We start from the raw sequence: 14279 nt of genomic DNA, 5'->3' as shown, positions 1-14279 counted from the left end.
CCATCACCTTGGAAACCATTCTTCTTTCCTCAAAACCCAGGCTCCACCTTCCCCAACACCCTATGACATACCCAGATAATTTTTGTCCCTGACAAAATTCAGTGACAAAATCACATGTCTACATATGTCTATAAAACCTGATTGATTTCTGAGCTTGGTATTGCTTTTACTACTTCCTGATTAGAAGGGAAAGATTGTTCTCAAGTTACAGGCCACTAAAGAGAAAATTTGTGTGCATAATGCCCTGAGACTCAGAGGCAGTGCTTTGTCAAGAAACACAAGCATAAGCTGAGCCAGCACAAGTATAAATGTCACTCTGAATTACAGCCTGCTTTTATATAGCATCAGCTGGAGCCTCCAGCACAGGGTGCAAAGTTTTTTCCTGAGACTGGATGTCACTTTATAGGTCCTATCTGATGAAACTGCTCATATAGCCAATCTCAGCTGTGCATGATCGAGCTCTCAGCCGCTGACCTCACTCCAGCAGCTTACATCGAAAGTTTAAGTAAACGTGTAATAACAGAAATGCACAAGGTGCCACTTTTCAGCTCTTCTGCTGCAAAAAATCTTGTTTGGAAGAAAAGAGAGAGAGAGAGAGAGGCCAAAGGGACATGACTACAAAAGAACACCTTCCTTCCCTTTTGGGGTGGCTGCTATTTAGAAAGGGAAAATGCATAGTACTGCACAGCTAAAGAAACAGCATGATACATTTGTTTTGTATAGCAACTTGTATAAAAGCTGCTGAGCCCTTTATGGAATTAATTATCTGAAATACATTTCTGCCCAAATAAAGAGAAACGGTGGTGGGTAGCAACACCAGAAAAACTTGACTTGGCTGAGTTTCCGCAAAACCCAATTCAGGATTCAGTTGAAATCTCACTTCCATTTCAAAGCAGACAGAGGTAGAGCTTTTCTTTGGGTTCAGCAGATTTAAAGAATACTGAAGAACATTGTGTAAAAAAAAAAAAAAAAAGCAAGCAAAAAAAACCCACAACAAAGTCCCCACACTCCAGAAGCATTTCCTAAGTATATTTAAAGGGAACAAAATAAGGTAGATTTCATCTGTACAGTTGAAAAGGATAAGAGAGGACAATAACCTGATTTATTTACTTGCCCCTGAGTTAGAGGGCTAGAATCTGTTACCTTCCATGCCTTTTCCTCTGTGTTAGAGGTACCTCTCAGCTCCCTGTGGACCTTAAGGGCTAAGGGATATTAACAGTCACCACTCCTCTCCCTTGTAACTCTAGTCAATCATAGCAGGGTAGGGGGCACAGGACAGAGGCTGAAACAAAGGAAAGCATGAGGCCTCAAAAAGGAATGGCTGGCCATAGTGGGGGCAGACGCACTACTTCAGTCTGTTCTGGGGAACCCAGCCACAGGACAAATCCTTTGTTCATGTGCAGTTGGTGGCCAGAGAACCCTTAGGTGTGCGTGACACTGAGGACAAGACTGCATGCACTGGAATACTTGGGAACTAAAGCTTTTAACAAAGGGCAATAAACATGCAGGAAAAAGAAGAGGTGGAGGAACAGAGCCTTGAGTCTGCAGACTGAAATTATGTGTTCAGTCAAGCTGCCAAAGAAAAAAGCGTAATTGGTGTTTTAATTCTGGGAAAGAGGGAGCGTTTTTTCCAGGCTGGAGAAGCACTGTGAGCTGCTGCAGCTGATTAACAGTGCCACCAGCTGGCCTGCTGGAAGAGGGCCAGTTTGAGAGACTGGGGAAAACAACATACATCCACTCACCACCTCTCACCCCTCCAAGCCCTCACAGTTGGACTCTGATCCTGCAGGCACTTTGCCAAATGCAGAGGGGGCTGTTCCTAAGAACAGCTGCAAGAAAGGTCTTACCCATAGAGGTGCTGTGCAGCACTGGCTGCCCTCAGCTCCAGCAGGGTCAAAGGAGGTAACAAATCCCATGGGCTTGTTTGGTACAGCCAACAGTGAAGGACAGAGTATCCAGCTCAGGAGGGCTTCTCCTCGTGTGGAGCACACCAGTCAGCATGATGAGCCATGGCAGGCCTGGAATTATTAAATAACCAGATGGTGCCACAGGGGCAGTGTAAATGCAGCCAGTGAGATGTATGTTGGCAATGAGATATTTAGGGACATACTTTCCACTGCTTGTAGGGTGATTGCCTATTGGAAGATGAACTTCAAATTCAATTAAGTTTGCCACCTCACAGTCTCCCTGGCCACAACACTTATTAGGAGAGCTACTAATTGCCTGGTTGTACAAAAACATCGTAAAAAATACACTGGCTAATAATAGTGTCAACAGTGTGAAAAACAGGAAAGTTCTCTTGTAGTACAGCAAAGCCAACATCAAAAACTCTGCCCCAAAAAGTGAATTAAAGGGTCATGGAACCTTTCACACATTTTTTTTAGACAGCAGTAAGGAACCGGTTTTGCCCTACAGCTGCAACAAAAACCTGTGTAATGAAATAAGAGTTGTGGGAGAAGGAAAGGTATCATTTATAGTCAGTCTCAAATTTTGGCAGCCTTGCGCACCTTCACTAAGGATTCTGGTCAGCATTTTGCTAGACTATAACCACATGATTAGGTTGCTAAATTTTATATTTGAACAAATGCAAGTCAAATGGATTTCTGAGAAATGAGAAGAGTATAAACAATTTATCCTGTCTGGTTATCATACAGGTGACAGGTTCCTTTCTGCTGAGCTATATGTGGACATGTAGACTAAATGCCAGGTAACCACTAAAAAGCTGATTGAAAAGAGGTATAGTGAGATAAGGTATGAAATTTGAGAGGGAGTGAGGGGGCAGGGAAATACAGCTAAACAATACTGTATTCCAAGCCCTAACAATAACTTAATGTAAGGGATAACAATGGACCGTCAGTTAAATTTTTAATTTTCCATCTCCAAAAGACTTCTGGGATTGAGCCAAGAACCTTCCTCTTTGGACTCTGAAGCCAAAGAGAGTCTCATTCCACTCCAGAGCCACTGACAACATGCAAATGTTGGGGCCAGTCACAGCAGAGAGGTACAGGTGTGAATAATGGCTGTGCAACCCATGTTTCTGACATGAATGCATATGGACTGCCTGAGTGATGGTCATTTTTGTGAATGTCCTTGGTGAAATTACTTCATCTTCATGGCTTTGAGACTGTTGTCGAAGATGAATATGGCTGTGAAGCAGAGGAAGAACCTTTATTCCCAGAGAAGTAGTATCTAATAAAATGTTAAGGAAATGCTGTCAAATGTCAACAAGTACCAGAAAACATGTCCACTAACAGATTTACCAAGGAAAAAAGCCAGAATGCTCTCAATACTTTTGTCTTTGTTTCAGGTTTTCGGTTTCACGGAATTGCTGACAGTGGCAGTATAGCAAATGCATGTCTTCCAAGAGAAGTGACAAAACAGAGCCTCCTTGTAAACCTGCTTCCTTTCGTGGAAGGTTAAAGCCTTCCTAAGCCTGTCCTAACACACCAACTTTCATCATGTTCAGCAAAGGAAGCAGGCTATCACCTGTTTGGAACAATGTAATGTTTTTTTATATTCTCACTTTTGCTGCTTTCTGAGTCACTTCCATTAATCTGAAATTCCAGTCGTGTCCCACACAGATATGGCATATACAGGTAAGTCCATGCTGTCAACAGAAGACTAGCACCTGGCTCTAACAAATCCTGACAGGCATGCTGAATCACATTCATCTGTCATTATCACCCAAAATGCTAAGTCTTCAGTGTGGAATGAATACCTGGATGCTGTCAGAAATGCTGGATGCTGACAGCAAAGTGAGAGAAACCAGTTTTTTTAGCTGGACTGTGGCATCTGTGCCTTGTCTTACTTCCTTGCTTTGCATTTACCAAGATATTTACAGGATCATTTCAGTACTAAATGGTGAATAGAATGAGACACACTCCAAAAGGATACATAAGAGTGGGCACACCCCGAGTTGCCAGGTGCTTTCGGATGAGCCGCTCGGTGCCGTACCAGTTGAAGCCTTTTGTTGCATACCCAATCCGTGGAAGATGCACTGTTGCTGAGAAGGAGGGAACAGAGAGTGCACACTCTTCAGCAGAAGGTACACATACAGAAAGCAATCTAGAAAAAGACTTGAAGCTACCCAACAAAGAACAGAAGAAATACTTTTGAGCAGCCTATCTGCAATGGAGATCTCACTTTACTTCAGAAAAAAACAACAGAGAGGTAGAAATTGGTCATCATCTTTAGGTGCAACCACACATGTATGGATTTGCTGTTCTACTGCACAGACACTTACCATTCCTTTTCTTGGCTGCTAAATAAATCTTCTTCAGGCCCTTTTCCAAAGCTGACAGTTTAATGCCAGACAAGTTGTTGGACCGATCCCGGTGCTGAGCTACAATCAAGGCCAGCTAAGGAGAAAACACAAAAAATTGAAATAGAATCTATATACAGTACTAAGAGACACAGTGACAGTGCTGGAAAACTGCATTACTAACTTTTACCTTTAATAAATGAAGACAAGAACTCATTATCTCTAATATTTAACTGCAACTTAGCCATGTTCAGTAATCAGTGTCATTATTGTAAAAAAGACATAAGGCTCATTTCACACAGCTTCAAAAACATATGGATAGAGCAAAACAGGAAAGAGCTTCTCATTCTCACCAAATCTTGTCCTTTTTTCCTGGATTTTTTATCATCAATAGGGAATAGCAGGGTTCCTCCTAACTCCAGGTCTGTCCAGAAAAAAGAACAGGACAACAATAAAAGATCAGTCCTGAAGAGTAAACAAGCAGTCAATGAAGCAGTGACTTCACTGTCAAATTCTGTATTATTCTCTGAGACTGTATCTCCTTGTGATGATTTCAGCAGTCAGATCCTTTGCCCAAGGAAGCAAGACAAACATTTTCCCCCGAGCCACACAATCACACACACATATCCCAACTAAAGACAACAAATGGAAAGAGAGACACTGAAATGAGAAGAAAGCATCTCCCAGGAAATTAGAAAGATCTAGCAAGATGTTCATTCCTAGCCAGCTGCAGGTATCTCAAAACTGTTAATATATGATCAGGGAAAGATTAGTTCTTCGAGGGAAGCAAAGGCTCAGCTGAATGGTGCCTGAGGTGGCTTTCATCCTTCTTGAAAGCACTTTCAGAGAAGATGCAGTGCTCTGTCTTATTTAGTGAAAAACATTCTGTGAATAATGTAGAAGTTTGGAGTTTTTTCCCCTTTTTAATGTCTTGCAGGATGAATTGGAATGATCAACCCCTATTCAGAGTTCTAACACTCCAAACAAGCCAAGTCAAAGTACTTGCTGAAGTATTACTTTCAGATCTAGGGATGCACATGTCCAGAGAAAGACTAAAACATGAGTATTGAGGTATCCAGGCACTTCACTCCTGCAGTGTCAGTGGGGTTTTACCTCTTTCAAGTATCTTGGCCTCAGGTCATATTTTCATCTCTTACCTTTCATCTTTCCTGCCATCTCATATATTTTCCTTGGCTGATCAGAACGAGCCTCTAGAGCAGTGAATAAACCACCCCTTCCCCAGCGGCCAGAGTCATCTAGAATGAAATAATAAGTTAGATTCCTTTCAGAAGTGAGATTGAGACCACCCCTGCAGGAAAGGCACCTGCTCTGTACACAGGCAATGAATGATTATCAAAACCAGATATGGGAACTACATACAAACTTAAATCAACCACTATTCAAGGGACTATCCTAAAGGATAAACCTCAGCCCTGGAGAAAAACTAACTTATCACAGTTCTCTGAAAAACAACGCAGAAAAATTCCTTACTGTCCACCAAGAATGCTGAAACAAGCACTAACCATAGCACTGAGCATATAAACTTGACAGTATCCTCATATACATACATATAGGTACACAGAGCATGCATGTAGTATGTGGTGCCTTGGGCTTCCCACACCAAGTGTTTCGAATCTGCAGTCTTTCACTTCTACTTGGCATTTGCACTTCAAACATGAGCCTTCATGCACAGTGTAACATAAGCCAAAGCAGATGATGATTTGCTGTAGCGCTGGACAGAGAGCAATTCCAACACTGCTTCAGGAGAAGCTCTATAATGTGACTTTATCTCCCTCAGCTTTAATGTCTTAAAAGAGGCCTTAACTTAGGAGACTGGCCTAGAGTCTCGGTACTGTCAGTGTTGAGAGACAACCACCAAGAAAACTCTGACCTCAGCCTCTGGAAGTCCGTCTCTCTCTGCTGACTGGAAGAAGAAGATGAATTTCAGTATCTCAGTTTGATTCCTACAGCTTCCACCAGATAAACAAAAGGCCCTTCTCTCAGGAACTGTCATAATTTAGCCACAGATATAAAATTTCAAGCCCTACAGGCACCTTTGAAGAGGTTTGCCCATAAATCCAGAGCAGGCATGCAAGGACCCTTGCACACCTTGCTAGTACTTATGTGGGTTATACATGCTGGAGTAGAGACTGTATTGCCTCTGCACCACTTGAGATTAAGTCAGACTCAAATCCAAATTATTTCAGAATTAGAAACTATTAAACCATTAGAGACAATTCAGCTCCCTTGTTCACCCCACCCAACAATACTCCTGTTGTTGACAAGTCCCACCTAGGCAATGGACAATGATGGCATCTTCCTCTTCTGCTTGGGGGTGGGTTACATCTCCCATGACGTATTTAATATAGTTCTGGCCTCCATCTTTGTAATCTAAATCCACATTCCACCCCAACTCATCCTCCTCAAACTCTTCCTCAGAGCCACTTTCCTCTGAAGGAAGGCAGGTAGATGTGTAATGATTGGCCTCCCACCAGGCCATTCTGAAATGAAGAGAAGAGGATGTTCAATGAAAATCAAAGGTGGAGGCTCACAGCTTGGTTTAAATCATTGCAGTGAAACACAGGAGACCTAGACCTGCATTCCCTCTGTTCCCTCCCCATTTTAGGCCAGAACAACGGTTACCAAAGTTCTTATTTATGGTATTGAAGAGCCACATGCCAATGTGGTAAGCCAATTGCAGGCATGGAAAAAATGAGCGCATAGCAAAGGGCAAGGAGCTACTTGGAGTGGTGAAAAGGAAGAATATCTGGGAAACAAGAAGGAGAAAGTTAAGACGTGCCAGAGAGTGATAGATGTCAGACCAATTTGTAGGGGCCAACTGTGATACTTCAGAAAGCTTCTCCCACTCACTCATTGATTGCACAGTCAGACATGGGGCTCTTATTCAGGCCATCCTCTATGAATTAAAGTAGAGGTAAAATCAGGCAGGGTATTCAGGAGGAAAGAACCCTTGCTAGGGACTCAAGCCCTTTTTCCACCTTCACATCCCCACGTTATGCAGTTTGAGCATATTACTTCCATCCATCAGACACATTCCAAGAGTACAGTGCAACAGACATCAATTTACAAGTAGTAGATGCAATACAAACCATACTTTTTCTTGTGTTCTGCCTCTGCTTTTGCTGCCTTCTTTTCCTCCATGAGCCTTGCTCTCTTTGCTGCTGCTTCTTGGCGCTTCTTCCTCCGAGCCTCCAGCTCCTCCTCACTCAGCAAGTGCTTCCTCCTGGCTGACTGTTCCCGAAGGCCTGTGAGAAGGGCCTGGAGAAAGAAAGAGGTATCACAGAAACAAACTGCTCATCTTAAAGCCATGCCTGATGCCTTCCTTAACCTACATTCCTTTCCCATTTGTTAACTTGTTCACAAGTCTTAATCATCAGAACTCAACTGTCACATAATACGTGGTTTTGTGACCTGAGTTTATAGAAGTGCCCTCTACAGCATATCTCAGATCTGCTAGCAGAACTGCTGAATTGTCAAGCCCTGATTCCAGAGCCAGCTTTACTACACTGACATCCAAATCTTTTAACATGCCTTCTGCAAGCTGTAGGTAAAGAGAGAGAACTGCCAAGTTTCATTTTCCACAAGCAAATGAAAGAACATCATGTTCCTTGTCACATCTGCCTTACGTTTGCTTTGTTCCGGAGAGCTCTCCCTTCTTTACTGGTCTCTTCAATCAATGCTTTCTGAAGATCCAAAAGGTGATCAAATGCTTTTTTGTCTTCTCTGCTGGGTTCTTTTGAATAATCTTTGCCTTCATACACGTACATGTGATCTTTAAAAATAATTTAAAAGTGTGAAAAGGAACTGAAACCTACTATGACCCAAAACGTACAGTGATATCAAAAAAAAATCTGGCTCTTCTGTGACATTGTTCTACCCTCAGCAGAGAAAGATCTTCACTCTCACAACTTTTTGGTATGACCAGAGTCAGTATCATGTAGAAATGGGAGAATCAAGATTTCCTTCCTCTGACAAAAGTTTTTAATTTAAGATCATTTAACATATTTAGACTGGCAAGGAAGCTTTCTTCCTATTTCATTTACTTAATTATTTAAAATTGTGGTTCCCTCACTGTTCTCTTTGGTCATTCCATCTCTGCCAGTGGAGAATTCATTCAGCTCTGCTATGTAGTTACAGGCAGCTCTTGAAAAGGGACAGCAAATTTTTGCTTTTGACTTCCCAAATGAAATGAAAGTACAGAACTCTGGCAGCCCAGGATTGCTGCTCACCACGTGAGTTATTTTCCCTATACCTATTACATAGTGTGGCACCACTGTCCCTCTTTTAAGTCACCACCAGAAAATACCGCTCTTTTGCTAACTCTCAGCAAATAATTACTCATTGCTGGCAACTAACTATCCTGCAAAGCCATATTTCAGCTTCAGTCACAAATCTATATTTAAGTGCTACTATGTACCCAGACAAAAATTCAGTCTTTCTCTGAGAAAGAAGGCACTGGAAGAGGGAAGTATCTTTAGAATTTATTTTCATGTAGCACAGGGCTAAGAAAAACTAACCACAACTGGGTGACATTTGGGCTGGAAAGCAGAGTTTTGAAGACAGAGTAAGTTTGTTTTAGTTCTATAGACACCATGACTCTACACTTCTTACCTCACCTTTTGGATTTTCATAGCCAATAATCCTTTATTTGGAGATAAAAAATGAAACAGCTGCTACACAGCCTTTCCTTAACTTACTCAAACATCTCCAAAAACTGTAGATCTATCTTAATGGTTCTCTGTGGGAAAAGCAGTAGCTACAATATGACTATTTCCCCATTTCTCAGGAATCTCCATCTGAGGTACTAAAATATGAAAAGGAATTCAACTCTCAGTCACCAAAACTGGGCAAGTATTGTTAACATTATCTTACAAACAGGCAAATATGGACAGAAAAAAAAAGAACAAAAATACCAATAAAGACTCAGAAATAAAGCTTGTGGATAGGCCACAAACAAAATCCAAGTAACTTAATTACAATTCTGCTTTTCTTCTTCTTTCCTGAGAAATGCCACCCCTGCCTGGGAAGCCTTCTTTACCAGCATTCAAGTAACACAGCTATTTAGATTCTTAACTTACTCTCTGTATCTTCCTCTTCATTCTCTTCCTTTTGTGGCAGCACAGTGTCCATTATCCACTGCCCTCCTTTTGTCTCTCCAAGGATGTTCTCCAGCTCCACATCCTGTACAGTACTTCCCTCAGAGGAGAACAATTTATCCAGGCCAAATTTCAAGATTTCACTCAGCTTTAACAAAAAGAAGGGGAAGTTCAGTATTATTATCCTCTAATTCCATGTCAATCCCAGTGTCTCAAGCTTCTCAAGTTTAAATGCAAAGGATGTATGAGTGGTGGAACCTAAGCTTTAAGGCTGCCTGTCAAAATATGTCAAAATGTTCTTTAACATGCCCCATTCTCCCAAAACCTGATAGGACAAGCCCCAACAACATTTCTCCCATAATCATAACTCATCCAGACTTGAACAGTCGTTTTTCTTCAGGGCTAAATGACAAACTAGCACTATACTGAATGCATTCAAGCAGCTTTCTTCATAGTCAGAAAGGCCAGGCTTGCTTTTGCCCTCAACTCATTTAAAACAAAAGCCTAAATACCATAAAAATCCGGGGGGAGAAAAATATCAGCATGGAATTTCCTTTGGTCTCAGTTCCACTCTCCCACAGAAACTTTAAGTGCTGAGATACATACAAATGGGGCAGGGAGGGCAGGCAGAGGGGGAAAGGATACACTAAATCCAAACGTCTCCTAGGTTTAGCTGCACACAGGGGATATATTCCCTTAAATGTCACTTCACTTGATGTTTTGAAGCCAAATTCTCAACAGAAACCTCAGCCTTCAGGTCAGAATTATAAATCATGCCCTGACTCCTGAGACACTGTATTTGCCAAGAGGCCAAAAGAAGGTTGACCGAGTTTCAGACTAACCAAAAGCTGACTAGGTATCACCTGACTTCTTATCAACTCTGTTTGTGAGAGAAAAGCACCAGAGACAGATCAGTTTGAGAAACAATGAGTCCAGCTTCCACTTTTTATAATTTCTACTAATTAGAATTAAAAAAACAAGTAAGACAAAGAAAGGTTCTGTCTTCCCCTCTTCTCCAAGACAACACACCCTTTTTCCACGATGAACGCACTTCAAAATTGTAAAATCTGTCTTCAAACATCAGAAGCTGTCTGGACCTGGGATGCCATTTTTGTTCCTACATACAAAAGCTGTCACGTCAATGCAGAGGTTCTAATCCAATGTAAACACAGAAACATTCTGGGACATTTCTAAGGTGGTTACTGGAGTCAAATTGAGGCTACAACTCTGGTTTACCTGTAACTCTGCTGTTCCCTGAGGCTTGGGTGCTCCCAGAGCAAACTGCCCCCCTTCAACAATGACATTGGTCAGCCGCAGCTTCGAGGCAGCTCTTCGGTAGATTATTTCTTCAACTGTATCTCGCCCAATCAAACGGATAATTTTTACAGGCCTTGGAAAGTTCAAGAAAATTCTTATTACTTACTTAGTTCTGAGGTGCACTAAGGTATCCCTTCACCCACTCCTTTGGCAAGTAAAGGTGGTAAGAACAAAATGAGTAAAAATAGTCAGCAGAAGTGTGATGCTGATACAATTCTGCTTGACACAGGAGAAATGCTCACTGCAAAAGTGCAGGCAAACCTCCACCCTCCATCTCCTACTCCAAATTTACAAAGTTCCCACCCTGGATACATGACAAGGACAAGATTGTATGAGGCTGCAGGTGGAAAATGAAGACACAAAATCCTCTCTGCCCCCCTTTGATCTTCAATCTATCCTGATACTTTAACCTTCCATTGCCTATGGAAGGGGAAAGTAATACTGAGAGGCCAAGAGAGTCAGCAACCAAACTGTAAGTAGTGACATTTCTCACTTGTGCTGCCCAATCCGATGAGCTCTTGCTATTGCTTGCAAGTCATTTTGTGGGTTAAAATCACTATCAGTAAAAATAACTGTATCTGCTGCTGTCAGATTCATGCCAACTCCACCTACAAACAAAATAAGAAGGTCATAAAATATGTCACCAACAGAAAATAAAGAAGAAGCTAGAGAATTTATGCGGTGCAAAGTTCTGTCAGATCTGATCAATTGTATCTAGTCCAATCCATCTCTCAAACCCAAATCTAAGTCTCATAAGGATCTAGACAGATGGGTAAGCCTTCAATTTCCAGCTGTCTGTAAGAGTCCAAGAAAGAAGCTGTACAATGCAATGTAATCAAAAAACATAGGGTGTGAGTGAACCAATGCAAAAGGGACTGATTGTCAAGACTGATGAACATAGACATAGTTCTTCTGCTGGCAGGCAGATTATCCCTGCATGGACTGTCTTCCTTGATGCCCCAAGGGACTGCCCAAGTCATGACTTGGCTGCAGCACAGAACCAGCTGTAAATACACCACTGAAACAGTGGAAAACACCAAGCCAAACTATACAATAACCAGAGCCCAGGCGTTTATGAGACTTAAAGGTTTTGAGGTTAGAACTTGGGCTCTCATGAAATAAAGATTAAAAAAAAACCCATTTAATTTTACATTTTAAAATATCTCTACTGTGACCCCATTGTGTAGTTAAAGAGGGGAGAGCCTGCTGCCTTACATTTCCCCCAGCTCATGACAAGACACATTCCCTGTAATCAGAATCTCCCTGCAAGTGGAGACAGTCATGCACCTAAATATCTGTCCGTAATATAACAACAATAGCAATACTGTTAGCACACCTGCTCCCAGCTGAATACAAGATGCTTTAGGCCACACATAGCAGTGTGCAGTAAAAAACAACCCTAAGTCTGGCTGGCATGGGAGGGAGAGCTCAGGCACCATGGTGACAGACATACATACTCCTGACACACATCCAGCATTAGGGTCTTCCCTTCACTATCCCTGTGTGCTCCTCCCTGTGCACTGTGGAACAGGCTCATCAAGACAAGTCTAACCAGAAGCCCAAAGGAAGACCTGGTTCCAGTTTGATGTCTGAGACCAAGCAGTGTGGATTCCTCCTCTGGAGACAAGCAGAAGCCTGGCTCTGTGCTTGTTTGAACAGAGAGACAGGGAGGTTTGAAACTGTGTAGAAGACACAGATCTGCCCAGGGAGCAAAGAGGGGAAGCAGCACAGATGGCAGTCCCATGGAGGTCTCTGCAGCCTTGGGACGGTAAAAGACTCTCATTTCAGTCTGTCTGCTAGCTAAAGAGCACGTCCACGTTCAGCAAACTTGAGAGGCAATTCCACCAGCTTACTTAAAGGAAGTCTGTTCCTGCCTGAAGTCTGATGCTTGCAGAAATAAAATGGTAGTGAGATTTCTTAAGCTCAAACTGGCACAGAGACAGGCATTATGGAACTTGGAATAAAATAAACTCAAGAGGCTGCAGTATGAAAAGGATCTTGGCATCAGCTGCCAAAAGGAAAGCACAGAAACCAGATGTCCTAGATGAGAAACCCAAGTTCAGGATGTGTCCTGTCTTCCTCAAAAAGCCCCCACACAAGCGGGCTCTGAAGGATTCAGAATTCCCTGAAACCTTACCAGAGGGAATAAAATAAGAGTGCAGAAGCAAGATGGTTTGTTTGTGTCTCCTTACTTACCTGCTCTGGTGCTCAACAGGAAGATAAAGATGGGCTGTTGACCAAAGTTCTTGATGGCAAGGTGTCTCTCCTCACCCCTAACAGAGCCATCCAGCCGCTCGTAACTGTAGCCTTTCCAAACAAACAACACGAATGTTTCTGAAGTTTTGCCTTTACTCTTACCCCCTTACCTCATTCTCTATTGTCTCACTGCTGTCCTGAATCTTTTTTTGCCAAATCCTCTTGACTTGGTTCTCATTTAATTGCCTTCAATTCCTTCATTTTTTCCCAGTTAAACCTCGTATAAACTGAGGTAATGACCCTGACTTCCAGATTGACTGTTGGTAAAGAGTAATTTAGTTGAGTCTGAAGCAGAGAGTCTTAGCATTTAATTTACTGCTTGGAAACACAACAGGAAAATTCAGAGCCCAAGTAAAAGAACCTTAACATACAGTCCCATTTCAGACTATGCTGTGCTGGCTGTTGGCCCCAGAAAGTAGGCCAAGAACCATCAGATCCTCCTTATCCTAACTCCCACGGCCTTCAGTGTGCTTTGCTGTGAGCATGCAGTATGGGATATGGCTCTACATTTGGCTGGATCCTACATTATTAGTTGTCCAAAACCATAAACACCAAACAAAAGCCTCTTTCATGGGAAATCCTAAGTAGGCATGGAGCCACGTGGATTGAAACAAAAGAAAACATCCCAAGAACACATTGCTAACCTTGCCAAAAATGGTCTGATCCAACCTGCCCTCAGACATGTTGGGGCCCCACTGTCAACAACTGTTTTAATCAAAAATTTATTTCCTGGTATAACTGTGGCTCAGTTTGTGTTTTGTGCTGGACAAAATGAATCTAGAGCAAGCCTATTGCCTTTACTGCAATTACTTCAGGACACAGGTACACAACTGAACACAGGTATATAATGAAACATTGCTACCCTGCCATTTGTTAGCTCCATTTCATCAAGGCACAAAAGATGAAGCTACTCTGAAGAACACTTAACTGCCAGCTCATTTCAGGAAGCTGGTTACAGCAAAGAACTGAACTCAAGACCCTCCAACTCACAGAGCTGCTGCAGGAATATGGTCCCTGTCTACTAAGAACTGAAAAATCTTAATCACATTCCTTTATTCATCCCAGGTGGATCAAACAAAATCACAGGAACAATATCTGACAGAGATCATTAGGATAAGCCCTCTGCTATCAAAGTGTGCAGAACATACCTCTATAGTCCATGTAGTCCTGCAAGATATCGAGCAGTTGAGTCATCTGAGAAAAGAGCAACACACGGTGGCCACTGCAAGAAGAACATGAAACCCTGTGATCCTCAGCATACTGTGACAGCACTTCACAGTGTGCTGGGGGGGTCACAATAGCTTAACCAGTCATTATTAGTCCCTGGT

The 14279-nt window shown here is 42.3% G+C and overlaps 1 protein-coding gene across 3 annotated transcripts in view; it reads right to left on the bottom strand.

Annotated features, from left to right (window-relative positions):
- Positions 1–2848: 2848 nt before the first annotated feature.
- Positions 2849–14279, bottom strand: part of CHD1L (chromodomain helicase DNA binding protein 1 like) — a 54921-nt gene continuing 43490 nt past the window's right edge. For 2 of the 3 annotated variants that reach the window (XM_053969667.1, XM_053969665.1), the window contains 13 exons: positions 14100–14173; positions 12892–13002; positions 11189–11303; positions 10615–10768; positions 9361–9526; positions 7909–8054; positions 7377–7540; positions 6554–6762; positions 5419–5517; positions 4615–4685; positions 4244–4358; positions 3895–4003; positions 2849–3189 (listed from right to left, as the gene is read on the bottom strand). In XM_053969667.1, the coding sequence (XP_053825642.1) occupies positions 3111–3189; positions 3895–4003; positions 4244–4358; positions 4615–4685; positions 5419–5517; positions 6554–6762; positions 7377–7540; positions 7909–8054; positions 9361–9526; positions 10615–10768; positions 11189–11303; positions 12892–13002; positions 14100–14173 (1612 nt within the window). In that variant the 3' untranslated portion in view covers positions 2849–3110. Of the gene's footprint in view, positions 3190–3894; positions 4004–4243; positions 4359–4614; positions 4686–5418; positions 5518–6553; positions 6763–7371; positions 7541–7908; positions 8055–9360; positions 9527–10614; positions 10769–11188; positions 11304–12891; positions 13003–14099; positions 14174–14279 lie in introns of all 3 variants that reach the window. The other variant, XM_053969666.1, reaches the window with a different exon arrangement.

The sequence above is a fragment of the Vidua macroura genome, chromosome 2 (assembly GCF_024509145.1).
Source record: "Vidua macroura isolate BioBank_ID:100142 chromosome 2, ASM2450914v1, whole genome shotgun sequence".
Lineage (NCBI taxonomy): Eukaryota > Metazoa > Chordata > Aves > Passeriformes > Viduidae > Vidua > Vidua macroura.
The sequence above is the reverse complement of the archived record's forward strand: the minus strand, read 5'-3'. Positions and strand labels throughout refer to the sequence as shown.